This window comes from Pleurotus ostreatus (genome assembly GCF_014466165.1).
Source record: "Pleurotus ostreatus strain PC9 chromosome Unknown scaffold_2, whole genome shotgun sequence".
Lineage (NCBI taxonomy): Eukaryota > Fungi > Basidiomycota > Agaricomycetes > Agaricales > Pleurotaceae > Pleurotus > Pleurotus ostreatus.
Genome location: NW_023503157.1, coordinates 1,304,493 through 1,330,206, shown reverse-complemented (window position 1 = coordinate 1,330,206; position 25,714 = coordinate 1,304,493). Strand labels below are relative to the sequence as shown.

At 50.9% G+C, this 25,714-nt stretch overlaps 12 protein-coding genes across 12 annotated transcripts; 5 read left to right on the top strand and 7 right to left on the bottom strand.

Annotated features, from left to right (window-relative positions):
* Positions 1-587: 587 nt before the first annotated feature.
* On the bottom strand, positions 588-1,619 carry RIB7 (2,5-diamino-6-(ribosylamino)-4(3H)-pyrimidinone 5'-phosphate reductase; the record flags this gene model as incomplete). Its single annotated transcript, XM_036772822.1, has 4 exons — positions 588-928; positions 982-1,208; positions 1,292-1,366; positions 1,429-1,619. The coding sequence occupies 4 exons, from the start codon at positions 1,617-1,619 to the stop codon at positions 588-590; spliced, it is 834 nt and encodes a 277-aa protein (XP_036634295.1).
* Positions 1,620-1,793: 174 nt separating this feature from the next.
* On the top strand, positions 1,794-7,862 carry PRP22 (DEAH-box ATP-dependent RNA helicase prp22; the record flags this gene model as incomplete). Its single annotated transcript, XM_036772821.1, has 12 exons — positions 1,794-2,469; positions 2,523-3,379; positions 3,434-3,564; positions 3,724-3,800; positions 3,850-5,005; positions 5,058-5,464; positions 5,511-5,559; positions 5,747-5,902; positions 5,964-6,778; positions 6,842-7,267; positions 7,318-7,434; positions 7,489-7,862. The coding sequence occupies 12 exons, from the start codon at positions 1,794-1,796 to the stop codon at positions 7,860-7,862; spliced, it is 5,241 nt and encodes a 1,746-aa protein (XP_036634294.1).
* Positions 7,863-8,016: 154 nt separating this feature from the next.
* Positions 8,017-8,610, bottom strand: PC9H_003227 (uncharacterized protein; the record flags this gene model as incomplete). Its single annotated transcript, XM_036772820.1, has 3 exons — positions 8,017-8,240; positions 8,295-8,518; positions 8,570-8,610. 3 exons carry the CDS (start codon positions 8,608-8,610, stop codon positions 8,017-8,019), a joined length of 489 nt encoding a protein of 162 aa, XP_036634293.1.
* A 569-nt stretch (positions 8,611-9,179) lies between these two features.
* Positions 9,180-10,050, top strand: PC9H_003226 (uncharacterized protein; the record flags this gene model as incomplete). Its single annotated transcript, XM_036772819.1, has 2 exons — positions 9,180-9,580; positions 9,636-10,050. The coding sequence occupies 2 exons, from the start codon at positions 9,180-9,182 to the stop codon at positions 10,048-10,050; spliced, it is 816 nt and encodes a 271-aa protein (XP_036634292.1).
* An 85-nt stretch (positions 10,051-10,135) lies between these two features.
* On the bottom strand, positions 10,136-11,489 carry PC9H_003225 (uncharacterized protein; the record flags this gene model as incomplete). The annotated part of the gene is made up of 2 exons (XM_036772818.1): positions 10,136-10,683; positions 10,739-11,489. The coding sequence occupies 2 exons, from the start codon at positions 11,487-11,489 to the stop codon at positions 10,136-10,138; spliced, it is 1,299 nt and encodes a 432-aa protein (XP_036634291.1).
* Positions 11,490-12,283: 794 nt separating this feature from the next.
* ISC1 (phospholipase C type enzyme) lies at positions 12,284-13,828 on the top strand (the record flags this gene model as incomplete). The annotated part of the gene is made up of 5 exons (XM_036772817.1): positions 12,284-12,330; positions 12,385-12,558; positions 12,622-12,808; positions 12,855-12,971; positions 13,022-13,828. 5 exons carry the CDS (start codon positions 12,284-12,286, stop codon positions 13,826-13,828), a joined length of 1,332 nt encoding a protein of 443 aa, XP_036634290.1.
* A 257-nt stretch (positions 13,829-14,085) lies between these two features.
* On the bottom strand, positions 14,086-16,550 carry PC9H_003223 (uncharacterized protein; the record flags this gene model as incomplete). The annotated part of the gene is made up of 8 exons (XM_036772816.1): positions 14,086-14,325; positions 14,374-14,955; positions 15,019-15,305; positions 15,368-15,589; positions 15,648-15,728; positions 15,800-16,085; positions 16,140-16,270; positions 16,328-16,550. The coding sequence occupies 8 exons, from the start codon at positions 16,548-16,550 to the stop codon at positions 14,086-14,088; spliced, it is 2,052 nt and encodes a 683-aa protein (XP_036634289.1).
* A 672-nt stretch (positions 16,551-17,222) lies between these two features.
* On the bottom strand, positions 17,223-17,728 carry HHF1_1 (Histone H4; the record flags this gene model as incomplete). Its single annotated transcript, XM_036772815.1, has 4 exons — positions 17,223-17,298; positions 17,362-17,512; positions 17,575-17,632; positions 17,702-17,728. The coding sequence occupies 4 exons, from the start codon at positions 17,726-17,728 to the stop codon at positions 17,223-17,225; spliced, it is 312 nt and encodes a 103-aa protein (XP_036634288.1).
* A 730-nt stretch (positions 17,729-18,458) lies between these two features.
* On the bottom strand, positions 18,459-20,600 carry PC9H_003221 (uncharacterized protein; the record flags this gene model as incomplete). Its single annotated transcript, XM_036772814.1, has 10 exons — positions 18,459-18,638; positions 18,700-18,865; positions 18,919-19,155; positions 19,207-19,321; positions 19,370-19,499; positions 19,563-19,776; positions 19,829-19,878; positions 19,928-20,031; positions 20,084-20,467; positions 20,519-20,600. The coding sequence occupies 10 exons, from the start codon at positions 20,598-20,600 to the stop codon at positions 18,459-18,461; spliced, it is 1,662 nt and encodes a 553-aa protein (XP_036634287.1).
* Positions 20,601-20,827: 227 nt separating this feature from the next.
* Positions 20,828-23,302, top strand: PC9H_003220 (uncharacterized protein; the record flags this gene model as incomplete). The annotated part of the gene is made up of 12 exons (XM_036772813.1): positions 20,828-20,906; positions 20,968-21,383; positions 21,432-21,507; positions 21,560-21,589; positions 21,637-21,811; positions 21,864-21,882; positions 21,934-22,117; positions 22,176-22,311; positions 22,364-22,582; positions 22,636-22,804; positions 22,866-23,009; positions 23,063-23,302. 12 exons carry the CDS (start codon positions 20,828-20,830, stop codon positions 23,300-23,302), a joined length of 1,887 nt encoding a protein of 628 aa, XP_036634286.1.
* Positions 23,303-23,435: 133 nt separating this feature from the next.
* PC9H_003219 (uncharacterized protein) lies at positions 23,436-24,075 on the top strand (the record flags this gene model as incomplete). Its single annotated transcript, XM_036772812.1, has 3 exons — positions 23,436-23,543; positions 23,591-23,740; positions 23,791-24,075. 3 exons carry the CDS (start codon positions 23,436-23,438, stop codon positions 24,073-24,075), a joined length of 543 nt encoding a protein of 180 aa, XP_036634285.1.
* A 136-nt stretch (positions 24,076-24,211) lies between these two features.
* Positions 24,212-25,629, bottom strand: PC9H_003218 (uncharacterized protein; the record flags this gene model as incomplete). The annotated part of the gene is made up of 4 exons (XM_036772811.1): positions 24,212-24,295; positions 24,358-24,444; positions 24,507-24,605; positions 25,564-25,629. The coding sequence occupies 4 exons, from the start codon at positions 25,627-25,629 to the stop codon at positions 24,212-24,214; spliced, it is 336 nt and encodes a 111-aa protein (XP_036634284.1).
* Between the last annotated feature and the right edge of the window lie 85 nt (positions 25,630-25,714).

Genomic DNA, 25,714 nt, shown 5'->3' with positions numbered 1-25,714 from the left:
TGTCAGATTATACAAGTATTTGCTACTTGGAATGATATGGATACCTACGTCGGTGAGTATCGTCATCTTTTTGTCAGACAACGTCGTCTTGGGATGATGAAGACCCGTGGCCGTTGCCCAGAGCCATTTTTTTTGAAAATCTAAATGAGCTTTCAATCCAGCTCGAGACGAAAGCTCCAATTGAGGATGATCGGTTGAGGGGGTGATAGGGCCTGGCGTAGCCATTGTAAGGCTCGCACAAAGGAGCGCCCATAGTACTAATGTTCCCAACCCTCCCCAGACAGTTCCTTGAATTACATTGCAATCCCTCTATAGCCTCAGGATGCCATCTGAAGACCTGACTGGTCGTCGAAACAGACCGATCAACTCCTGCAAATAGTCTCCGACTTGACTGCCAAAATGAGTAGAATGGAGGCTAGAATAGTGAATATGGAGAGGATGCTTGCCAATGGTGGCAACGATGATGACGACTACTGATGAGAGCTCAGACTCAGAGTACGACTGGTGCCCGACGTAGCCTCTTCGACTACCGGTAGTTCGCATATTGTCAAATTGTACAAGTACTTGGTGTGTAGAGTCGCCCTAGATCAGATGTAAGATCCATGACTTTTCAGCACCAATACTGCGTCTTTCCCCAGAATCTCAGAGTGCACATGTTGCAATCCAGACGACTGTAGACAGCTTAGCTGAAACAACGTCGAAGCAATGGAACGACGAACAATTTGCAGGTCCAGATCGTAGCCTATGCCTTGTTGGCCAACGAAGACAGGGGCAACTGTGACGATGACCGCGTCTACGAAGTTTCCGCTGGGGTTGGAGACACCTGTGAAAAAGGACTTGATGACAGAGGCGCCTCCTTCTACCATCAAAGAGCGAACACCGAGTTCTGACAGCGTTTGCAGCATAGCTCTAATATCAATTTGATGCCCTGTTACACATATTCTTAGTGGTTGAAATAAGGGTTCTCCTAAACTTATCAACCTGTCTCAGTCGGAATTTGGATAACCCGAACACCTACGTCCGTTAGTAGCTTCGTCTTGCTGGCAAAGTCGGCATCGTCCGAGGACGATGGGGCTGCACAGATGACCCATGGCCGCCGCCCAAAGCCGTTCTTGAAATTTTGTACCAACTTGCAATCCGTTTTGAGGCGAAGGTTTGTATCGAGGATGATTGGTCGGGGGAGGTGATAGGGATTGTTGTGGGCGTTGCTAGCATCAGGCTCTCGAGGTGGAAGGTGTCGAGCTAATGGGACGTCATTTCATCCTGCTCAATTATTGGCAGCAAATTTGACTTCCTATTGAGTTGTGGGTTATCGTTCAATGCCGTACCGATGCCAACCATGATGGCATCGTGCATCGTGCGCATCCTGTCCTCGCGAAACCGTCAGTCGATCGATAGTATATACACGTCCATGGTTGTATACAGTACCAGTGTGTCATGATCATGCTTTCCTTTCCGCTGAGAATGAGTTGCTGCCCTCCCTGTCCAGCAATTTTGGAGTCTAGGGACTGGGCGAACGTGAGAGTGACGCGGGGACGGCGACCATCCGAAGGCGGTAGCGCCGAGTAGAGTCTTGTCAGAAATTCAGGAGGGCTAGTAGAGGTCAGAATGTTGGACATTGCTTCTTTCCGTGGAAGGGCTACTGGAGAACTTGTGAGAATGTGGTGTGCGAAACCGGGAGGTAACTTGGCTCGAGTCACGGGTGCTGACCTAAGCTGAACTTGAAGCGCCCATTCTCTCTCTGCTTTACCGCCAACTCACTTTCCCCTACTCCCTCCCATTCCCTTCTTTTCATGGCCTCGTCCGACATCTACAACCTAGAATATCTATCTCTGGTCGCAAAGATTACCCAGGAGATCGATAATCATACAGGACTACACGACAAAACCCTCGCCGAGTTTGTGATTAATCTCCATGAAGAGTCAAATAGTAACCTCGCAGCCTTCAAACAGGCTCTCAGCGATGCTGGCGCACCATTTCCCGAATCCGTTGTCGCCAACATAGATCGCCTCATCCTTAGCATGCACCCGAAGCACAAGAAGAAGTCCAAGCCGGCTGGAGAAGCGAAAGACACGGATGAAGGGATGTTGTCGGAGCAGGAGAAGAAAAAGCGCTTGTTTCCAGGGTTGGCATTGAAGGATCAGGAAGTTCCTGCCGCAGTTCCGGACGATGTATTCTTGAAAGAGATTGGTGACTTGGTTTCTGGCAAGAAGGTGCCGACGAAACGACCATCGGATGAGCTGGAACACCCGTCGAAGCGCCGCCGTCACAGTCGCTCACGAAGCCCACCTCCGAGACGGCGCTCTCCTAGCCCCCCACGCAGTCGTGGCTATGGAAGAGACGAATATCGCGGTCGCCCGCAGTTGGACGAGAAACCAGTGGTATTCAAAATTTACAACGGCAAAGTCACAGGGTTGAAAGATTTTGGTGCCTTTGTAACTTTAGAAGGTGTGGTGGGACGTGTAGAGGGTGTGTATTCATTCCGTATACTTGTACAACCTACTCACGCAGTTATTTTGCAGGAATGGTTCATGTATCTATGATCCAAACTGGTGTTCGAGCAAATTCAGCATCTGACCTTTTGAGCAAAGGTCAATCTGTGAAAGTGAAAGTCATGAGCATGACTACGAATCGTCTCAGCTTGTCGATGAAGGATGTGGACCAAACGACCGGAAGGGATCTGACACCCCACTTACGTATAAAATCAGAGGCTGAATTAGAGGAAGAACGTCAGAAGGCATCCCGGGTGTCATCTGGTGCCAATGCGATGCCACTGAATTCCGCTGACGTCCCCACCACTACCCGTTCGGCCAAGCGACTCACCTCTCCTGAACGATGGGAAATCAAGCAGCTCATATCTTCTGGTTTCGTCGATGCTTCCGAATATGCAGACCTTGACGAAGATCTCAATAACCCCGTAGCCCATGCAGAAATAGAGGAGGAGCTAGATGTTGAAATCAAAGAAGAGGAACCTCCATTCCTTGCTGGCCAGACAAAGCGTACACTCGACCTCAGTCCTGTCAAAATCGTCAAGGCACCCGACGGATCTCTGAATCGGGCTGCTTTGGCGGGAGCTTCTCTAGCCAAGGAACGAAGAGAATTGCGTCAGCAGGAGGCCAACGAGGTAGCGGACTCGCAAGCTCGCGACTTCAGTCAGCCTTGGCTCGATCCCATGTCCACCGAAACAGACAAAGTGTTTGCTCAGGATATGCGGGGGAACTTGCGGAGTCAGAGGGCAGGGGAGGTGCCGAAGTGGAAAGAGGAAACTTTCAACAAGGCCACGACGTTCGGTCAGATTACGAGTCTTAGCATCCAAGATCAACGAAAGAGCTTGCCTATATACAAGCTGCGGGACTCCCTCCTCCAGGCTATCGCAGAGGTATGTTCTTATTTCGGTGATCCGCGGTGGCATTGACTCACGGTTGAATAACAGCACCAAGTTCTCATTGTCGTGGGTGATACTGGCTCGGGGAAGACAACGCAGATGGTCCAATACCTGGCCGAATCCGGCTACGCAGACAGGGGGCGCATTGGCTGCACACAACCTCGACGTGTCGCTGCTATGTCAGTCGCCAAACGTGTTGCCGAGGAAGTAGGTTGTCGCTTGGGTCAAGAGGTGGGGTATACCATCCGTTTCGAAGATTGCACCAGTCCGGAAACTCGTATTAAATACATGACGGATGGTATGCTTCAACGAGAATGTCTCATTGATCCGATATGTAGCAACTACTCCGTAATTATGCTTGACGAGGCTCACGAACGGACCATCGCAACAGATGTACTGTTCGGTCTGATGAAGAGTGAGTATTGTGCTTCCTCTGTTTCATTTACGTTGCTGACAGGTAGCAGAGGCTGTTAAACGGCGACCAGACCTCAAGCTGATTGTTACGTCTGCGACGCTCGATGCCGAGAAGTTCTCCAAGTACTTCTTTGGTTGTCCGATTTTCACTATACCTGGTCGAACCTTCCCTGTGGAAATCCTTTATACGAAAGAACCCGAATCCGACTACCTCGACGCCTCCTTGATCACTGTCATGCAGATTCACCTTTCAGAGCCCTCGGGCGGTATCTTGCTGTTCCTCACGGGTCAAGAAGAAATCGACACGGCATGCGAGATTCTTTATGAACGTATGAAGGCGCTAGGTCCTAAAGTGCCCGATTTGATCATCCTCCCCATCTACTCCGCCTTGCCTTCTGAAGTTCAATCCCGTGTATTCGAGCCCACGCCACCCGGTGCTCGTAAGGTTGTCATCGCCACTAACGTTGCTGAGACCAGTTTGACCATCCCCGATATCTACTACGTTATCGATCCTGGATTCTCCAAGCAGAACGCCTTCGACCCGAAGTTGGGTATGGATTCGCTAGTGGTCATGCCTATATCACAAGCACAAGCGCGACAACGCTCCGGGCGTGCTGGTCGTACCGGCCCCGGGAAATGTTATCGACTCTACACGGAAGCGGCGTATCGCAACGAAATGTTGCCGAACGCCATTCCCGATATCCAACGTACGAATCTGTCATACACGATCCTACAGTTGAAAGCCATGGGCATCAACGACTTGCTCAGCTTTGACTTTATGGATCCTCCTCCCGCACAAACGATGTTGACAGCATTGGAGTCTTTGTACGCTTTGTCGGCACTAGACGACGAAGGCCTGCTCACCAGACTTGGTCGAAAAATGGCAGATTTCCCTATGGAGCCTCCGCTTGCGAAGATGTTGATTGCATCTGTGGAGTTGGGCTGTTCGGATGAGATCTTGTCCATCGTTGCCATGTTGTCCGTGCAGACCGTCTTCTATCGACCGAAGGAAAAGCAAGGACAGGCCGACTCGAAGAAGGCGAAGTTCCATCAACCCGAGGGCGACCATTTAACCTTACTTACTGTCTACAACGGATGGAAAGCTGCCAATTTTTCAAACCCTTGGTGTTACGAGAATTTCGTGCAAGCTCGGAGCATGCGCCGAGCCCAAGACGTTCGGAAACAGTTGCTTGGTATCATGGATCGGTATGTATGCGCCATCTCCCACCTCAACTTCCCATTGACGGATATGGTACAGGTACAAACATGATGTTGTTTCCGCCGGCCGTGATTTCAACAGAGTACGCAGAGCCATATGTTCGGGCTTCTTCCGAAATGCTGCCAAGAAGGATCCTCAAGAAGGCTACAAGACACTCGTAGAAGGAACACCTGTATACATTCATCCGTCATCTGCTCTCTTTAATCGAGCTCCGGAATGGCTGGTCTACCACGAACTTATCCTTACTACAAGAGAGTATTGCCACAACGTCACCGCAATAGAGCCCAAGTGGCTCGTCGAAGTTGCTCCCCAATTCTTCCAGGTTGCTGATGCAAATAAGATCAGCAAGCGGAAACGGCAAGAGAAGATCGAGCCGTTGTTCAACAAGTACGAGAAAGCAGACGAATGGCGATTATCAAAAGTCAGGAGAAGTGCTCGTTCGGTAGGTGCCTCATTTACTCTCCATGTTCTTCATCTCACGTTTGCTCGTAGAGTCAAACATTCGGCTAAGCGTGTTCTATTTGTATCGTATGCTACTCATGTATTCCTTCCTTCAATACTCAATAAGCACTTCTCTGTTATTTGATGATCAACCTATGTGGTCTTCACGGTCTCATTGCCTTATTCTTGTCTGGCTCCACATTAGGTCACGCGCCTGGAAGGAGGGAATTACTGAGGCTTCTTCGATGATTCAATATTCAGTGTTGATCCAATAATAACAGGCGCAGGTGGCCCAGGAGCTCTTCTTTAGAGGACGCTCTCACGGGCGTCGTCCTTCCTCTCGTCCTCCTCCCAATGTCTTCAAAGCACGTCTTTCAAGCTACAGAAGGCTTGGTTGCCAAGTCCCTTCGCGGTGCCGTGACCCTCAATCACGCATTAGCTCTGTTCGTTCATGTTCGTAACATAACGAGCGAGGGATCTTCTAACCCGCAAACCACAAGACAGGGATAGCACGAACAAAGTGGTCTATGTTCGCGAACCAAGCCAGCATACTCAAGTTGCCATCATCTCAGGGGGTGGAGCGGGTCACGAACCAGCACACGCTGGCTACACTGGACGTGGAATGCTGTCGGCTTCAGTGTCGGGCGAAATATTCGCCAGCCCAAGTGCCAACCAAATCCTAACCGCCATTGCTTGCGCAATCACCGGAGGCGACCCTACAGCAACACCATATAAAGATGTGCTGGTTATCATTAACAACTACACAGGCGACCGCTTGAACTTCGGGCTGGCGATAGAAAAGGCGCAGATTCTTTTGCCGAAGACTCGTATCGAGAGTGTTGTTGTTGCGGACGACGTCTCCTTACTGGGTACGCCATCCGCAGTTGGCCCTCGCGGTCTGGCTGGGAACATCTTAGTGTGCAAAATCCTTGGCGCGTACGCAGAAAGAGGGAATGACTTGTTCACCGTAAAGACACTCGGTGACGCAGTCGTAAACAATATGTCCAGCATTGGGGTTGGATTGGATCATTGCCACGTACCCGGCCGAAAGGTAGACTCGATGCCCCTTTTGAGCAACCAGTGCGAAATAGGCCTTGGGTTGCACAATGAAGCTGGCGTTGAGAAGGCTGAGATCAAGAGTGCCGAAGGCTTGATCGCAGAGATGGTCGAACTCCTCGTACGTTACGGGCACCACGGAGGTGAAGACAATTCCACTGAAGGAGAGCGCCGAGACGAGTACGTTGTCTTCGTGAACAATCTAGGAGGGATGTCGCAACTAGAGATGGGCGCAATTTTGGATGAGACATTGTCACAACTCGGTACGCAATCGCCTATCTTGAAGGTCACTGACCTACGGGGGTCTAACTGTAATTGAGATCCAGAGGGTAAATCAATTCGCTATGTTCGCTGTTACCAATCCCACTTCATGACCTCCCTCAATTCACCGGGGTTCTCCATCACCGTCCTGAACATCTCTCGAGTGGAACGAACGATGTATGCCGAATATGGTTTAGTCATGGACATTGTTGAGCTGCTTGACGCGCCTACGGACGTAACATCATGGCCCGGCAGTCGATCTTGGAGCTTTGAGAGGCCGACGGATTCCGAAATAAATGTCGAGGCCATGGTTCAGCCTAACGATGGCAGGACGGTCGATTGGACGGCCATGGACATTTCGCCCTTTTCCGTTCTGGGAGGAATCCGCAGTGCCTGCCGACGGGTGCAATCCTTGATTAACGAACTCACTGAGTATGATGAAGTCCTTGGTGATGGGGACTGTGGTGATACTTTCTACAAAGGCGCTGAAGGTATGTGGCAGACGAACGGTCCACTATCCTATTCCTCATTGCCTTGACAGCGTTGCTGAAACTCTGTGATGCAATTGAACCCAACATAAAATCAATGGATCTCATTAAGTTAGTGAAAGAGATTGGAAGATGCGCAGAGCAATCGATGGGCGGGACTATGGGTGCTCGTGAGCTTTATAACGGATGTCAGACCGTTCACCCGCGTTGACTATTCTTCTTAGTATTCGCCATATTCTTTACAGCATGGTGCGACGCACTGTATACTCAGCTGGAGAGTACCATCCCACTGTCATCATCAATCAATCAAGCGATGGAGACATTGTTCAAATACACACCAGCTCGACAGAACGATCGCACGGCGATCGACGCGTTGGCACCTTTTGTCATAGCACTAGTTGCAGGGAAACCACTAAGCGACGCGGTCAAAGCAGCAAGAGAAGGAGCCGAGAGTACGAGGGCAATGAAACCGAGGTTAGGAAGAGCTGTGTATGTCGTTTCTGGAAAGGAGAGTAGGACGCTGCCGCCGGATCCAGGAGCCTGGGGTATAGCGGCCATTTTGGAAGGATTCTGTGCTGGCTTCCAGTCTCGCCCGTAACACATCCATCAAGTCTCGCAGCCGGATTTTATAACACGTTGAACATTGTCATATGTAATACAGAGTATTCTCTTTTGCATTCCACCAATGCATCATCAGCAATCAATCGAATTTAAGCACATCTTGAACGAACCTTATAACTTCTACCACACAACTAACCGACAAATCGCAATGAGTCCGCGCCAACGTAATACTTAGCTACCTCTCCCGCCTTTGAAGGGGGAGCATTTGGATCTGGTACTAGCATGAAAGTTTGGGAGAAGACGCGAGGTTGTCCGTCCGGTGATTTCACAGGCGTGTCCGGAGGATTACCAGCAGGTCCTTGGCCATGCGTTACATTGCCAGAAACCGTCACCAGCAAAGATGGCGGAGACGTGCCTACACTCATCACGCGTCAATTGATTAGCATGTACGTAACTTAATTGAACAGACCTGGAATTGGGTGACAATCGAAAGAATTGACTTCATGCTTCGTTGGCGGCATATTCTCAATCAAAGCTCTAAGACCATCTGCGCCCTGATATGGCTTCCCATTCCATGTCAAGGAGGACGTGGGTCGATAGAAGAGCGGCAGGTCTGCGACACGCGAATCGGAGTCATAAGTCGCGTAGTAGACGCGAGTGAAGTGATTTGCAGCCCTTGTTGCGATTTCGACGCTGCACTCGAGCTTCAGGAGACTTGAATTGAGGATATGTGGTTACACTGACTCTTTTGGTGTGAGTGTGGTCGGTGGGCTTGCAACGGACATACTAGTGCTCGTGGTGGTTGGAAACAAAGAGAGGATTGGAATTAGCGCCGGGACCATCCCCTTTGTTTGGCTCAGAATTAGACTTTAGAACTAGGAAGTAACGCTGACTCGGACGAGGGACAGGAGTTCCAAAGCTTGGTGCTGGATATTGGCAAATAGATCCAGTTTCAGCTGTCGGTTGAGCTCGTTCTCGGTGGTTTCTACTTCTAGCAGCACGCTCCGAAAATACCTGCTCCTCAGCGGAATTTAACATCGTTCGTATCTTCCTCTGTAACACACCAATGCATTAATTGTCACGAGAGCTACAGATAAACGTGCCGAGACCAATGGGCATGTAGATTTTCATCTATTATACCCTCTTAGTTTTCAAAGCTACCCAGAATCGTGAAGGGAACCAAGAGGGCAAAGCACACAACTCTCAAAGGGCGCCGTGGCCTGGTTCGGTGTGGCCAGTGGTCAAAGTGGGAGGAGTGATGCCACAGCTGTAGACATATAAGCCCTCTTCCTCACCTCCTCCTTCCCCACAACACACCAACCCACCACCTTCTATCATCGTCAACTCGCCAACAATGTCACAATCCAACAAAAATAGTTGGTTGACCATCTCATTCCAGGGCAACACCTATCCACTCTATTCAGCCGACACTCACCAGTGTGCGCACCGAACCCTCACTATCGACGGCGTACCATACCGTCAATCGAACGCAGTTTACAACGCCACGCTCACCGACAAGTCGTCTCCCCGCGAGACTCGTACTGTCATCGCCAAGCTGGCTTTCAACGTTAGCCAGTATCAAGGAATTCTGAGAGAGGCCTCCTTCTACAAGCAGGAGTTGGTGCCGTTGCAAGGCAATGTTGTCCCTAAGTTCTATGGCTTCTACGATGGGGAGGCAGACGGGGGTATCATTGGTTGTCTTCTCCTCGAGAGATACACTGCGATCCCCAAGTCCCAGAACGTAATCGAGACTTGGTGAGTATGTATCAAGCATTTCTTTACTTCGGAAAGCTGATCGCACCTCCACTAGCCGCCAGACCTTGCTGGGAATCTGCAAGTTGCATCAACTCGGAGTGTATCATGGTAGCCTGGGCACCAGCACCAGAGACATCCTGTCCACGATAAGCGGCCCGCGGATTATAGACTTCTCGAAAGCCTTCCGTCATCAGTGTGTAGGTTGTACGCCCCAGCTGGTAAATATTGGCGGGGCAGTGGCCACTGATATGTGCGGCTGCTTGGAGCTTTCGGAAGCTGAGAAGATTTATGGATGCATGGAAACATTTCAGGGGATCGAGCATCGTAAACAAGAACACGCCCAGGCAATGCGTGCGCACATGCAATACCTTGATCAATACAACCAATACAGAGCGCAAGCACAAGCCTACAATCAAGCCATGGCAACGGTCCATCTGGCCTCGGGAGCACCACCTCCTGCCCGATGGTAGGACTGGGGAAATAAATATCTACCCAATGTAATATTATGTGATATCTTGAATGTACAGTTAGAGGACTTACGTTATTCAAACTGCATCAGTCATTGGCAGACGAGGGGTGTTTGAGTCCCTGTTGAATTGAATCAGTTACGACGCACTTCCTTGGCGCTTTAAAGTAAGGCTCAGACCAAGACCAGAGTACTTCGAGATCCATGTTGCGCCATCGCTGGAAGATAAACACTGCGTGCAACACTTTCGCCTCCAAGAGCGGAGCAAGCCCCACCAGAAGCTTGCTTGCCTCTCTCGCCTGATCGCCCGCCTCCCAGGCAGGGCGAGTATGTGCCTCCATAGTGATCACAATCTTCAAGTCAATGCGCTCCAGTGAACCATGCGCAAGGAGCTGCTGGAGGATGCGTAACAATACTCCATAGTCCGAGAGTTGGGGGTAAGGCACCTCCGACCATATACCAAGTTGGCCGATGTGTATTTTAAAGCGGCGCAGGCGATCTGGGAATGGGAGGAGATTGATGCATTCCTGGATCCAAGAGGTAAACATGGGGTATGGATAGTATCCGGAAACCCGGATCGCAAGCAGCGCAGGATGGATGATTTTGCCAAGATTCGGGACAAATCGACGAGCTGTTGCTACATTCGTGGAAGAGTAAACACAAGAAGCAACGAGGCAATCAATGCAGCGTACAGTAAATCGAGAGTTCCTGCAACCCATCTGGAACCCATGTGGGCAGCTGCCATATAACTGTAGGTGTTCGGATCTCCAGGGATTCGAGTTTAGGGCAACGAAGACAAGTATCCAGCGTCGGATGACATGTCTGGAATAACTCTAGGCTGCGTAGGGCTTCCATGAATACAATTGATGGTGGCGCAGTTATTAACGCAGAGCCGACTGAATTGGTCGGGGTGTCGCAGACATAAGTACCTTGGAGCATCAAACGTTCTAAAGTCTTGCAACACGAGGCTAACATAGCGACAAGTTCAGACGAATCCTCCGCAATGGCCCATTCTAAAATGGATAGCTCCTTGATGCGAGGAGCAGATAGCAGCGATGTGATACCCAAGGCCAGTGGCAGTGGAATTGATGACAAGCTCGTGATGCCCTCGTCAAGGTATAACGAACGTAAATTCTTGAACCGCCTAAAGCACTTGGGGATCCAGTCTGGGAGGAAACCAGCACTTGTGTTCCACGCGAGGTCGACGTGAGCGATGTATTCGCTGAGGTGGGGAGTCGTGAAGTGGAGAAATAACAGGCGGGAAACAATGTTGTCGCCTTTTAAGAAAATGGTATAGTTATCGAAGATGTAAGGTCGGCAGACCTCGCTCCAATCGCGACATACAAGCCTAGAACACGCAGCGAGGTTGGAACGACCATCCACCAGCGAGATGATATGGTGGATCAACTCGATGGGGAGTTTTTGCTCTTTCCCTTGGGCCATCTGTTTCTAAATACTTAGGGCCCGGTCTGCTCGTCGAGATGTCAGTCCCTCGGGCCTGGGGTTGGCGGAGATTGAACTTGACAAAACCTAGCGCTGGAGTCTGCTCAGGGCGCTTGGGAATCGTCACAAATAAGTCACAGACATCATGGTGGGAAAGCGGCAATAGATACAAAGTAAATACATGCAAACTTCTGCTTTCGGTATTTCTTGTATTTCTTGTCGGCGACCTGAAGTATCCCGGCTCAGTAGGTGATATACTAGTCCAAAAGAGTTTAACATGTGGTACGTTGGTTTAGCGGTTTGCGCGCTTGAGTACTACTTTTTAGCACGGAAAGGTTGCGGGTTCGAGCCACGGATTGTCCTTTTTTCACTTCTTCGTCCTGCTATCTCACCACTAACATTCATTAATAAATAAACACCACAAGCTGTAGTACTGTTTATTGGAGGGAATAGATAATGCAGTTGATACAAGGTGCCACCAGGTATATTAACGCTGACATAATAATGTGACAGGAAGGTCCTAACCCACCCGCAAACCCCCTGGTACAGCAGACCAAACTGTCGGTTTGGAGTAGGTTTGGGCCAGGTTTGGTCCAACCGTGGGAGCCAAATTTGGCAGGTAGGGACTAACATCTCGACGAGCAGACCGGGCCCTTACAGAATTTTTCAACCGTCGTGCCAAGTCTGGTGACAGATTCAGTTCGATTTCGCTCCTTCAGAGTCCTTTCCCACGAGCAAGCGCCAAACATATTTAGTCTCGGTGCGGAGTAGAAGACCGACCTTCTTTAAACGCAATGGCCACCGAAAACCACCAAATCAGAGTATTCAGTCTCAATTGCTGGTGAGTTCCTTTCTAGCTCGGATACCACGAATCCGAAGCTCATTGTGCACCAAGGGGACTCAAATTTGTCGCCAAAAATCGCATTGAGCGTGTCGCCGCTATCGCCCAATATCTCACCAATGCGCCTTACGACGTCGTTACCCTCCAAGAACTATGGGTGTACGCAGATTACGAGCATGTCAGAGACAGTGTACAGGCCAAGTTGCCCCATGCAAAGTTCTTCTATAGGTACGTTGCTTGGACGCTCCTTCTCGCTATTCGGGGGGGACTCAATCTCTTTCCTCATGGTAGCGGTGCTCTGGGAGCAGGCCTCGCGATATTTTCTCGCTTCCCGATAGTAGCAAGTAATATACACCCTTACTCGTTGAACGGCTCCCCAATAGACGTATCGGCCGGCGACTGGTTCGTTGGCAAAGCCGCTGCAAGTGTCATTATCCAGCATCCCATACTGAACGAGGTTCAGATATTCAATACCCATGTATGTCGCCTTCTTTGTTGCCATGTCTAGCTACTCTGACAGCGAGGCCGCCTGCCAGTTGTTTGCGAAAGGCGGCGAGGCAGAGGCGCATCGCTACGTGAACGCATGGGAGATAGCCAAGCTCATCCGCCAAGCTGCAGAGCTGGGCCGTTATGTCATTGCTGTAAGAATCTCACCACACGCTACTACCGCACCTCTCTTATCACCTCTTAGCCCGGAGACTACAACAGCATCCCAACGACCCTTCCCATGACCATCATCAAGGACTACGCCGGTCTCTCCGACGCGTGGTCTGTCACCCACCCCAACACTTTCTCCAACACTCCCCCCAATCGCAACTCCAGCACAAGTCCCCCCGACCCAGCAGTAGAGGCCATCACCAAATACGGCGTAACCGCAGATTCCCCGCTATGTACCTACTCCGCCGGTAAGCCCCTCGACGGACACGCGCTTCAATTCTGCGGCAAACGACTGGACTACATCCTCTTCCGTCATCCCCACCCCCATTCCGTCAACCGCACCGAGAAACGCGACGCAATCGTCTGCACACACTGCAAGGTCGTCCTCACAGAACGCGTCCCCGAATATGACTTTTCGTACTCGGATCACTTCGGGCTGGAAGCGACCTTTACGATTCAACCTGCTGAGGGTGGCGTCTACCCCGATCCCGCCCCGTCATTGTCTCGCGCCGCTGTTTTGACTACGATCCAGAGCTTGACGAATTGCTGGCGCCTTTCCGCCCAGAGGTCGCGCAAGGAACTCATCATGTTCGGGATGTGCATCTTCGCGTTGGTGGCTATCGCTGTCGGGACCGCCTGGCTCCCTCATTCTTGGATAAATCCGATATTCATCATCGTGACAGTTGCCATATCGTGGTGGGGTACGACAATGCTTTATCAGGGCTTCCTCTACGGCAACTGGGAGAGAAATGCGCTGCAGAATATCATCGAGGAGCTAGAAATATATTCCAAGGGGCTTGACACACAGTCAAGAATATCGAGGTCGTCTACTTCTGCTTAAGGATTATCTTCCAGGACTTTGTGGTACGCCTTTGCATATCCCTTCATCCCTTTGGGTTTCTTGTTGGCGGGCCCTCCACTCATTTACACTTTGCACTACATGTATTATTATTATTTTGTGGGATTAATACCTACATACATCTACATGCTAACGAGATGACGCTAATGATACAACCGTTACACTTCCTGCTGACTACCTGGTGGTGCGACTCTACATGCCCTGAATATCAGTATCTGAGTATTAAGATGCTAAGATGCTTATGAATGCTGTTGTTGTGATGAAGAATGGCTGAGTGGTTTATACATCATCGTGCGATTAGCGGGACCCGATGAAGTCCATTGTTCGACCAGCGAAGTGATATCGGGGTGGCTCGAGTTGAACCGCCGTATGGATGGGGAGGGTGGCGGAGACACCATGCTTAAAGACAGAGTATTTACACGGGATCGAGTACCGTGGCGATGGAGGGACTCGGAGGTATGGGTACGAGAGAGCGGAGGCTTAGTAGACGTTGAGGTCGATGCCGATGTTGCATGGGTATGATGAACAAGCTTGGAGGGAGACGCTACCATAGGATCGGGCATGATATACGAGATCGCGGATGAAAGACGCTTCAGTGTCGTTAACGTAGGCATCGTCGCGCGACGGCGAAGCGTTCTCCTTGGAGGTACTTGCGAAGTCGTGGTCTCTACCGCATTCGTGTTCTTCCTGCGTTCCGACTGGGCGAGCAAATCCTCTTCCGCGTCCTCGAGCTCCAGATCGTCGATACTTGACGGAGTCGAAGACAATGAACTCCATATCTGGCTCTTGCCCCAGCTAGGATACTCCTTCGGCCCACGCTCATCCTCGCTATCGGAACTCTCTACCCTCGAGCTGTCCTCAATCTCCTCTTCTCGCTCGAGCTCATGTTTGACCTCCTCCATGCCAGACACCGTCTCGACGCCGTCCCCTCTGACAACGGTGGCATTCTCGTTGTCGATCTCCTGTTCGAGCACGTCTTCCGCCTTGTTGTCGAGCATCTGTGGCGAGCGGCTCTGGATATCAGGAAGGGTCTTGCGCACGAATTCTCGGGCTGACATGAACGCGCGGCGGGATGCGTCGAGGAAGGGGTATAGTTGGAACACATGAATCTAGTCGCACCAAAGTGAGCAATTCATTAGCACACCGAGGGTTAAATAATCAGGAGGACTTACAGCATCTTCGTAAAGCTCATGTCGTACATTCACTCCTGCAAGCGTAGCCTTGTGGGCCAGGAGTGTGATCTCATCCCGTAGCACTTCAGCGTCACCAGACTGTATGAGCAACGGCGGTAATCCTTTGAAGTCACCAAATAACGGGCTAGCGTATGGATGGGTGAGGAACCGTTCCATATGTTCACCGAGATATGCTGAGACGGGGTCGAGGTGATCGCCTGGATTGGGGATAGGGATAACATCGTACCGCGAGTTGGACTCCCATGATTCGCAGCTCATCGTCAAGTCTGCAACGCAAATGTATGCTAATGAGTAAATGATCGAAGACTGCAAAAAATTTGATACTTACCAACCCAAGGCGACATCAATATCGCACCAGCTGGTAAAGGGTATGCATTGTCCCGCAAATACATCAGGAGGGCTAGCGTCAAGCCGCCCCCAGCGCTGTCTCCGGCGATGACAATGTTCTCCGGCGGTATATGCAAATCCTCGACCAAACGAAGGTATCCGGTGACAGCATCGTGCAGCGGACCGGGGAAACGCGACTCGGGAGCGAGCCGGTAGTCCAGGGCTGAGTATCAGATGAGGTCAGGAGGAACCCACGGACCATGCGGTGTGGGGAAGCTCACAGAAGACACGGGCGTCAGTATACTTCGATAACGGTATCGATATGAGTCTCATGGCGGCTGCACTTGAAAGATAGTATGCTCCTGGACTCCCGTGTCAGATCTCATCGCGAAACACGAATACTCCTCCTCGGAATAACGCTGTGCTTGCTTACCGCCGTGGATGTACATAATTACGCGCTCCTTCTTCACCCTGTGCGACTTATCCTTGGAACCCGATTTCTGGTGGCTGGCCTTCCATTCTGCCTGCAGCCTGAGCCATGTACGCCGGCCTACAACCCATTCGCCAGATAGCTCACGAGATCCGTCCTCCTTTGAATCGATTTCGGATAATATACCGCGTAAACGTCGTTTGCGCACACGAAACGTCACGGGGGTTACAAGTGCATCCGAGGGAAGAGGGACTAGGCCACCTATGCTCATCAGCATTCGGAGTGTTCTCTGTGATGCAATTAACACCGAAACCACAAGATTACGGGATAATGTGGCACGTACGAGGTCGATCAAAGACGAATGCTGTCCAGCGCCACGCATGATACTGGAGAGGATTGTCATCTCTATGCCCCACGACTTTCTGCGAGGTCCCCAAATTCCGTGCGAGACGACATCCATAGTGACTTCCGTTACTGCGCGCGTGCTGCCGTTAATTGGCCGTAATAATCGGGCCGCCGATCCCTACGCACCTTTCGACACGGCGACCAGGCCATATTTCCAGACATGCCAGAGCCTGATTGGTTTCCTCTGCAGAGGCTTCAACTTCGGATCCACACGAGCGGAGGGCGGTGCAACGCCTGGCGTCGAGTAATGGTGCAGCGACGCCTGGGTCGATTCTTTGTTGACGACGGGCTCGGCGGTGGCGGTGGTGGGAGTGCTGTGATAGAAGGGCCAGGGGATGGTGGCGGTCATGGTTCAAGAGTCTCGAGCGGCCACCGTCTAATTGGAGAAGCGAGTAGAAGAAGGCATAATGCTGGATGCGGGGAACACTGGGGTAGTAATAGAAACCTTACGTGAGCACGTGGCTCTGAGGAAATATTTGATCAGGGTCCAAGTCCGTCACCAAATCACATGCAGAACCAATCGTGCATCTTATCTCACTCACTGATTCTGGTAACATGGCGCTTGGCCCACCGACTGCCAGGTGCATTCTGGTCGCTGTCGCCATCACTGGCCTCCACGGGGGCAACAGCGCCATGGGATATGGCCTCTGCAATTCGGATCTTCTTGTCCGAGATGTTACTCATCCGCGCCCATGTAGATCCGAATATCGACGGCCCGACCGCAGAAAGTATTGTTGATTATTGTCAGCAAAGGAGGATCAAGACGTCCTCATATGTTAAAGCCGATGTCTGACGTTGCGGCACAAGACATGTGCGCGCGTCTCGGCACACAAAAACCCTCCTAAAATAACAGAATCTCGGCGTGCTTATGTAAAGATTCAATGCTTCCACCGTGTGGGTTCCACGTTACACACACAAAGCGTTCACATTCGGCAATAAGGTAGGGAGAGATGACTAGTACAAGATACAAGTACAACCAGACAACAGGACAATCGCAGTAGCAGCGGTGGTGGTTATGCAATCAAGCACCGAAACCGTAGAGGGTGCGACCAGAACGCTTGAGGGCATAGACCACATCGAGAGCAGTAACGGTTTTGCTACGAAGAGTTGATCGAGTCAGTATCGGCACCGACGAAGCCACAATCAAGCCATAAACGTACCGCTTAGCGTGTTCAGTGTAGGTGACTGAGTCACGGATGACGTTCTCAAGGAAAATTTTGAGGACACCACGGGTCTCTTCGTAGATCAAGCCGGAGATACGCTTCACACCTCCACGGCGAGCAAGACGGCGGATAGCTGGCTTTGTGATACCTACACAAGTCAACGCCACTCGTAAGCACCCGCTGAACACAGTACACTGCAGAAAGACGCACCTTGAATGTTGTCGCGCAGAATCTTGCGGTGACGCTTAGCACCGCCCTTTCCGAGTCCCTACAACACCGACCGCCGACTCCAATAAGCAAATTGCTTCTTCCTCCGACAAAGGCGAATGAGCATTACCTTTCCACCTTTTCCGCGTCCAGACATGTTGTGTAGATTAGAGCTTGGGGTTGTTGTTTACGACTTGGTTCACCGCGCGGTGGTGGCGGGTGATGCAGATGGTGGTCGAGAGGCAAGAGTTGTTTGTGTCAGTGTGGCCCGCGTCTCGCGTCGTTTATTCAATTCTGCAATGCACGTGATGTATGGTGTTTGCTAACATTTGGTGACAGCGACACAGTGAGCACCAGCGGCGACTATCATGGATCCGACTCCAACCGCACGCAAACGGGCAAAATTTAGCTATAGAGCTCACAGAACGCTTAGCTCGATTCATTTGAAATCGCGAGTTTATTGGTGAACACATGAACATCCTTCTGCTTCATCTCCGTCCTTTTAAATTTTTCGTAGGATAGCTTTTCCTCGTGCAGTTGGGCTAAGCAGTGCAAGTACCTTAGTGTTTTATCTCTCAACACAGCAGCTAATGCCATAGAGTATCACTTCAATGAAGCCGCCAGCATGTACCGCCTATGACTGGCTACCTCAAAGTGCGCTTAGGGGGCCACTGAAGCGGATAGGAGGGTACAGGAGGTCAGGGGAGTCCTCAGGGACTTTCAGGAGATTCAGGGGACATCAACGAACTTGGCGAAAATCCATCTCAAAGGAAATACAGCATTATCCCTATGCATCCGCAGCCTATGGTAATGTACATAATAATGATATAGTCTAAACATGCTATAGTACTCTGCCGCCACGTCCATGATCAACCCCATAACCATGATCATTGCATCGCCGGTATGAGAGTGACATCGACCACTCCCACCTGCCGACACTCCAAGGCAATGGCCAACCGATCGAGTTTCTTAGGCTCGTCTGCGGACGGTGTTGTTTGCTGCCAATCAATCTCGAACACACCTGGCTTCTCGAATCCGGCATGCCATGCGAATACCTGTTCCTTCGTCTGGAAAAGAGGAGAGAAGGTAAGTTAGAGAGGGGAGGTTGGGTGGAAGTGAGGATGTTACCTCGGTGTTGTAGATGTACATATATCCATCCCCGCCTCCTGTTGAGAACCACCTACCGTCTGGGCTGAAAGCCAGTGCATACACTGGCCGTTTGTGGTCGTTGAACGTGTGCAAACAGTCGCCCGTTACAGCATCCCAGAAACGGGCAGTCCCATCGAAGGAGGAACTGTATAACATCAACACCGTTAGGACAAGGAAAATTCTGAAAACCGAACGCACGTTGCGAGAATATCGTTTGAACCTGATGGAGGCCGAGGACACCAGTCGATTCCACTAACACAATGTTTGTGACCTCTCAGAGAAACCTCTTGCTCAACTGGAGGAAGGCCGGGTATTCCCTCGGGAGCAGTGGGAGGGGCGACCGTCCAGATGCGTGCAGTCGTGTCATCGGAGCACGACGCAATCAACGTGCGAGAGGGATTGCACTTGATCTGGTTGATTTCATTTTGATGACCACTGGAAGAACTTTTAGCACTATCTCATACGGAAATCCAAGGATTTACTTACGAGAGCGTCCGAATGGGTTGCGCCTGCCCCACTTTCATGATGTGCACGAGATTATCCGCACCACAGCTCGTGAACGTTTCATCGTCTATCCAGTCGATATCGAGACAGCAATCTGCTGACAACTAAACAACTTCATGAGACATGCATGGGAGGGATAACTTACCGGAATGAGCTTGGTAAAGCATGTGGACAGCCTTCTTCTTCACATCCCAAACACATGTCGTACCGTCAAGACTCGCTGTGAGCAGCCACCGGCCAGACTCAGAAAATCGTGCTGCAAAAATCGGGCCCTTCTCTCGGCGAGAAGGTATAAGTACTTCGCATATGTGTTGCAGAATATGAAGGAGCATTCTCACCTTATGTTGCGCATGCGAGAAGTATAACTGTCCTGTTACTGTACACACTCGTAGCACCGAATCATAAGAGCCCACAGCGAGTAGGTTGCCGTCGGGACTCCAATGCAGGGCAGTGAGGTCTGCTTGTACGCTGCTGCTAAAGTCGCGTGTCACTGAAGGCGGACTATCGCCATCGACTGACAAGTCCCATATTTTGACAACGGCATCTTTCGAACTTGAGGGAATTGTCAGATAAAGAGGAGCCAGACAGGTCAATAGAGACATACCCCGTTGCTAATATATTTGGTTTGGCCGGATTCCATGCGCAGACGAAGACCTAACGCTAGGTTAAATGCTAGTCCATCACGTACAAATTATTGTGTTACTTCATTGACGTGACCCTTGAGCAACCGCACGCTTTTATTTGGAATAGATTTCGGTAGTTGCGGGGTCCTCTTGCCATCCAGCGGCACAAGTGGAAGAGATTTCGCTTTTGCTACTACAGTCAACGATACACATATAGAGTGATAACAGCGACGCACATTCAGCCCTCTTATCCTCTTCAGTTTTAGCTCGTTTCTCCGCGCGGGTATCGTCCCCATTGGGTGTGTCGGCCTTGCGTTTCGCGTTCGCATCGAGGACATCGTTCACCACTCCGTTATTCTTCGGAGGCGCGAGGGGGACAGGTATAAACGGCATATTTGGAGGTATGTTCGGTTCCAGAGAGCACACGTGTGGTTCGAGCAGCGAAAAGGACGTCTTGCAGTTTTCCTGTGAATTGGGTTTCCAATGCGATTCGACCTCGACGAAGAGTAGTGCTTTCGCTAGAAGCTCGACGAGTTCCCCGCGTGGTATATGTTTGTGGAAGGAAGGGGATTGTTCGAGCTTGGCTTCTGCCCGAATTACGAAAGCTGAGTGTTCGAAACCTGTATGGACACATGTGCATCAGCTCTACGCGGGAGAAGATGCGTATTTACCAGAGTCCTGAAGATATGCATGAATCAGAATGTTGACATCGTCCGCAGTAAAGCGGAGTGGTCCTTCTGGCATAACCAGCATCGCCCGTGTGGTTGTGGAAGCGTAGAAAAGTGTGGAGGATGTGGCCGAATTGTACAAGTGCTTGAAGCGCCGAAGTAAATTCCTGAGACACAATAGGAGGCGTCACGTGCTCAAGTACCCACTCCTTGTGCCGATGTGCTGCCGGCGCCGAATGTGCTTACCGAATGACATGGAGGCTTCGCTCTGGGTAGAAAGCGAAGATTCGTTTCTCACCTCAGACGACCACCATGGCCGACCGCGATTCAGAAACAAATGAGAACGATGCCAACGACGGCCCCCACGACGGAGTCGAGACCGTCCTCAGCAGTGAGTACAGCGCCGCCGCTGCCCCCCTGTTCGCAGTGACCGTGTTGCTTATCGGTTGTAGACCTGTTCAGTTTACAGGATGACAGTGAACGCGGCAGTGGTCAGCGTTCACTGCGCCTGGATGGACTTACTCTCCGAGATCTATCAAGGCTGTTGTCTGGTGGCAATATGCTACGTGGTTCGGGGAGAGTTAGGTACCATATGTTCGACGATGATGATGACGACGAAGACGATGTGGACGACGATGATTATGAAGATGCAGACGAGTTCGGTTCTCGACGGAGGGCGTCTCACCAGTGGTACCCACCCCACGAGGAACCCCAGGAGGCTGGCGAACACCTATTGATGGGTGGTGACTTCGGGCCCATCGCGAATAAAATAGCGTCCCGGCGAACCCTCAACAAAAACATAGCCCAGCAAATCCGTAATCGTCATTTTAATTCTCGGCCCCTGCACTCAAGGGAGACATTCTCTCGCGTACGTTAGACCGTTCAAACGAGAAGCACCTATTTACACACACGGCAGGATCTGGTGCCAAATTCCACGGGCACAGTAGTGGCCACCTTCGACGCTAATGTTTACACTGCTCAGTTCTCTGAGGGTAAGACTTCGTATATGCCTGGTTGATCCACGAGTACCTAACCATAATTTAGATTCCTCGTTTTTCTATACTTGCGCCCAGGGTCAGTAATCTCATGAACACTCTGCGAAGGCTAACAGTGTGTCATAGACTTCAAGCTCCATGTATTTGATACAACTGCCATGCCCAATAACATAGGCGGGGGTTTGCCCGCCCGCAGCGCAGATCCTGGCCTCCAGACCACCCTGCGGGTGAAGAAGAGCGTACAAGGACACCCAGGACGATGGACGATTACGGATGCGAATCTCTCTCCAGATAATGAGAGGTACAGTCTCTCCCCTGTGACATACTTACGAGGCTCCTGACTTCCCAGTCAGGTTGATTTATGCCTCAATAGTATGTTCACGAATTCGCATACGTTGGGATTATTGTTGAGTTTTACTATAGGCACCTACCGTATACATGACAAATATCCAAGATGAATCGTCCGCCCAAATACCGATATCATTCTCTGATCCTAGGCCTGGAAGGAGGGATACCTATTATTCCGACGATCATTTCGGTATCTGGAGCTGTAGGTTCTCGGCAGACGGAAATGAAGTTATTGCCGGGGGCAATGGTTATATTTTTGGTATGCTTGAACTGCGACGTACACGCATCCTGTGCTATCAACTAACAACCGTTTCCAGTATACGATCTTTTAGCGAACAGGCGAACGGTCAAAATATACGCCCACGACGACGATGTGAACAGCTGTTGTTGGGCTGATACCGCATCTGGGAATGTGCTTGTCAGTGCCTCTGACGATACATACTTGAAGGTCTGGTGAGTAACAGGACCCGCACGTAAAGGCTACACAGGCTCATGCCCGTGACAGGGATCGACGGTCTCTTGGATCTTCACAGAAGCCATCAGGTGTTCTAGTTGGACATACTGAAGGCATCACCTACGTTTCTGCAAAGGGCGACGGACGATATGTTATCTCCAACGGAAAAGACCAAGCCCTGCGCCTGTGGGATCTACGCAAAATGCGCACGAGTGAAGAGTTCGACCGTATAGGTAGGAACGAATTCAGCGCACCCCAATTCGACTACCGGTTCGTGGATTATGCTTTGATTGAACGGACTAGTTCTCATCCAGAAACGTCAGGTATCCCAATTATCCCAAGCCTCGGCGGGCGGCACATCCCAAGGACTGTAGTGTAATGACATATCGTGGTCACTCTGTGCTGAGGACTCTTATTCGATGTCATTTCAGCCCTTCGGAAACAACTGGTGGCCAGTATATATACTCCGGCTCGGCGGACGGAAGAATACATGTATGTCTACATCACTCTTCCCCACCTACCCTACTGAACGAAGTTCATCTTGAATCCCAAGATTTGGTCATTGGATGGGACTATAGTTCAAGTGCTTGATCGCACCTCTACGTACCCCATCACCTTTGACCCATCTGAGCCCGAGCTTGGGCGTCCCAAGGGAAACCACAGTATCTGTGTGCGCGACGTAAGTTGGCACAGCCATGTACGTACCTCTGCTCTCCCCTCCATAGATACCCCTACTGAACATTGTTCCAGGAACCAGTGTTGATGAGTGCTGGGTGGGATGGAGGCCGAGGTGGCAGTAGCCTTGCCCGGCATGAGTGGAAAGGCATGTCAAAACTGAGGCGCTTGGAGGATGCTGTGGAGAAGGAACGACAAGAGTCCGCCTCATCACCGTCTCGGCGCCGTTCGAATCGACTGTCGACGTCGGTGAGAGGAAGCTCGCAACGAAACATTCCTGGCGCATTTGTAGATCTCGACGACGATCTGTTTTAATAGTTCATATTGCAAGCCATCCTCTATGTATTCTTTGCATTTGTATAGTAATTGTGCTTGTCACAAGTAACGGGGTTGTTTGTTAAACTTGTTGGAGCCGGACGAGGTCGGCGTCTAAATTACCCTTCTCATCATGGACGTCAACAACGTCGAGCATGAGCAAGTAACGGATGAAATTGATCCAATATGGACAACAAGTCGAACGGCTCGGCAGATATACGCCCTGGGCGAAGTAGAGAAGGTAATTCCTGCCCCACTGCTTTCTGGAAATCTCTAAGGCGGCGACAGGACATTTCGCGACTCCTTGCGCTCGCGGCGTCGTGCATATCGTTGTTGACCTTGCCACAGACCGATGGCCCTGATGACAACCTCCCACAGGGAGAAGAGCGCTCCGAGCAATTCGTGCTCGAAGTCAGCGAATACTTCGAACGGCTGGACGTAAGTTGAAGCCACCATCACCGAACGCCAGCTCAACCGCTTCCGCCCAGTCCATCCAGGTCGCACTTCGTTCATCGCTTGCGCACATCAAGCACTCACGCATAGCGCCATCGGCTATCAATGCTCCACCGCCTGGGTTCGTCCCTCCGTCACTTGGGGTAGGTTTGCCCTCTGTCGATGAATCATCCAAGAAGCCTCGTGGGCTCCAGGAGGAGAGAATTGAAACATATGCGTGGAAAGGGGTGCTCGATGCGCTAACTCGCATCAAGGCCGCAAGGAACGAGAGACCTAGCGCAACCCACGCTGCACAGACTTCGGACACTCAAAGAAAATAGAATCTGGGGCAAAACCCCGAAAAACAAAGAACGACCAGGATTCTAATTATGGTGAGTTGTCTCTTGCTACCGCTCAACTCGGCGGCCGGGTTGTAATAGGCCTAAGGCACCATCCCATGCCCATGCGGGGGATTCATTAAATGCTAGCTGACTCAAGAGTCTCTTCTGCTTTCAATAGTTCTTCTGCTTCTGCTAATTCAGGGATTTTCTTCGCCGCAATCTGAACATGAGGCATATGCCCGATTAGCTTCGCAATCCCAGAGTACGGTATGCGCCACATACCACAAGCTCTCTCAGGTCTGCAACAGCCTTCCCAAGACGGGTGGTCGAGTCAGCAATCATCCTATTTGCTTCCTCCATCATCCTGGTCTGATGAAACGGGTTAGCTGAACCTCCGTTGATCATACACACATGTATCAGGGCTGCCGTACTCCATTATTTATGTCCCAAGCTTCCGAATTCTCGTCGGCCTTGAATTTGTCAAGTTTAAGTTGCTGGGCCTCGGCTTCTTTGCGGTAGAGGTTGTGCTCCTTTAACAGCCTATATAAGTATTGCAATCTCGTTTAGGACAGCTGTAAAGCAGACGTGAGTCAGGAGCTTGCCTATTTGCTGAGCCGGTCTTGATTTTCAGACTTCTGCGGATGGTGGGTACGTCGCTCATGGTAGTCGATCGTGAAGTTCGCTGGATATCCAAAGACTACTCATATAGGATCCACAGTGACGTTGTACTTGTATCTCATCAGATAATCTTGATAAGGGCGGAACCCGATCTCAGTTACGGATTGCGAAGACTGCGCCGTGAAGTCACCGAAGCTTCCATGTATCGAAGTACCTCTGGTTTGGGCAAATATTCACTCGGGGGAGGTTACTCGGCATAAGGATACCATTCAGTTATTCTACGATCGCTAGACGACAATACATCAACCTGGCAATAACTAAGAAATACTGAAGATAGAAGATACGTGCGTGGGGAGTAAAGGGAGGACGAGGGTGTGTGCATCAGACCTGCTAGTATCAGAAACTATGGAGCGCAAGCGCAAGTTTCATGACAACACGATACAGGGAGTTCGTAAAGAGAGGCAGCTAGTCGTGTAAGTACGTTGGATTGCCGTAGACAATGGCGTAAGGGAGCGAGACTATGAACAAGTTCAGAGTCATCAAGCTCGTCGTAGATGGCATGGAGATTGGGAGGGCATCAAACGCGTTGTAGCGAATTGCGTGTCGGTGAGTGAGAGCGTTGAACTGCGATACTATCGAACGGGTGCGTCCAATGACAATCGATCTGGTCGATTGTGTCTATGTTCGCCTCCGAAGACACTTCAAGCGTCCGCAGATAGTCCCAAGGCCTTCGAGCGGCGCTCATCTACCACATCCTATGACAGGCAGGCACAGTGACAACAAGCTGTCAAGCTACGACCCGGAGGCTCGTCAGCACATCTAGAGCAGGCAATGAACTGGCATCGCCGGCGCTGGAAGGCGAGAGCACACCGCGGTCGCAGTTTCCTGTGGGAGAGCGGGCCTAGGAGGGGAGAGCGGCTGCGAGCGAAGGGACATGGGTGGTACGCAGTTCGGGACGTCAAAGGTGGTCACCTCTGCCGCCAATCGATCAATTGTCTTCCCTGGCCGACGAATCCAATAG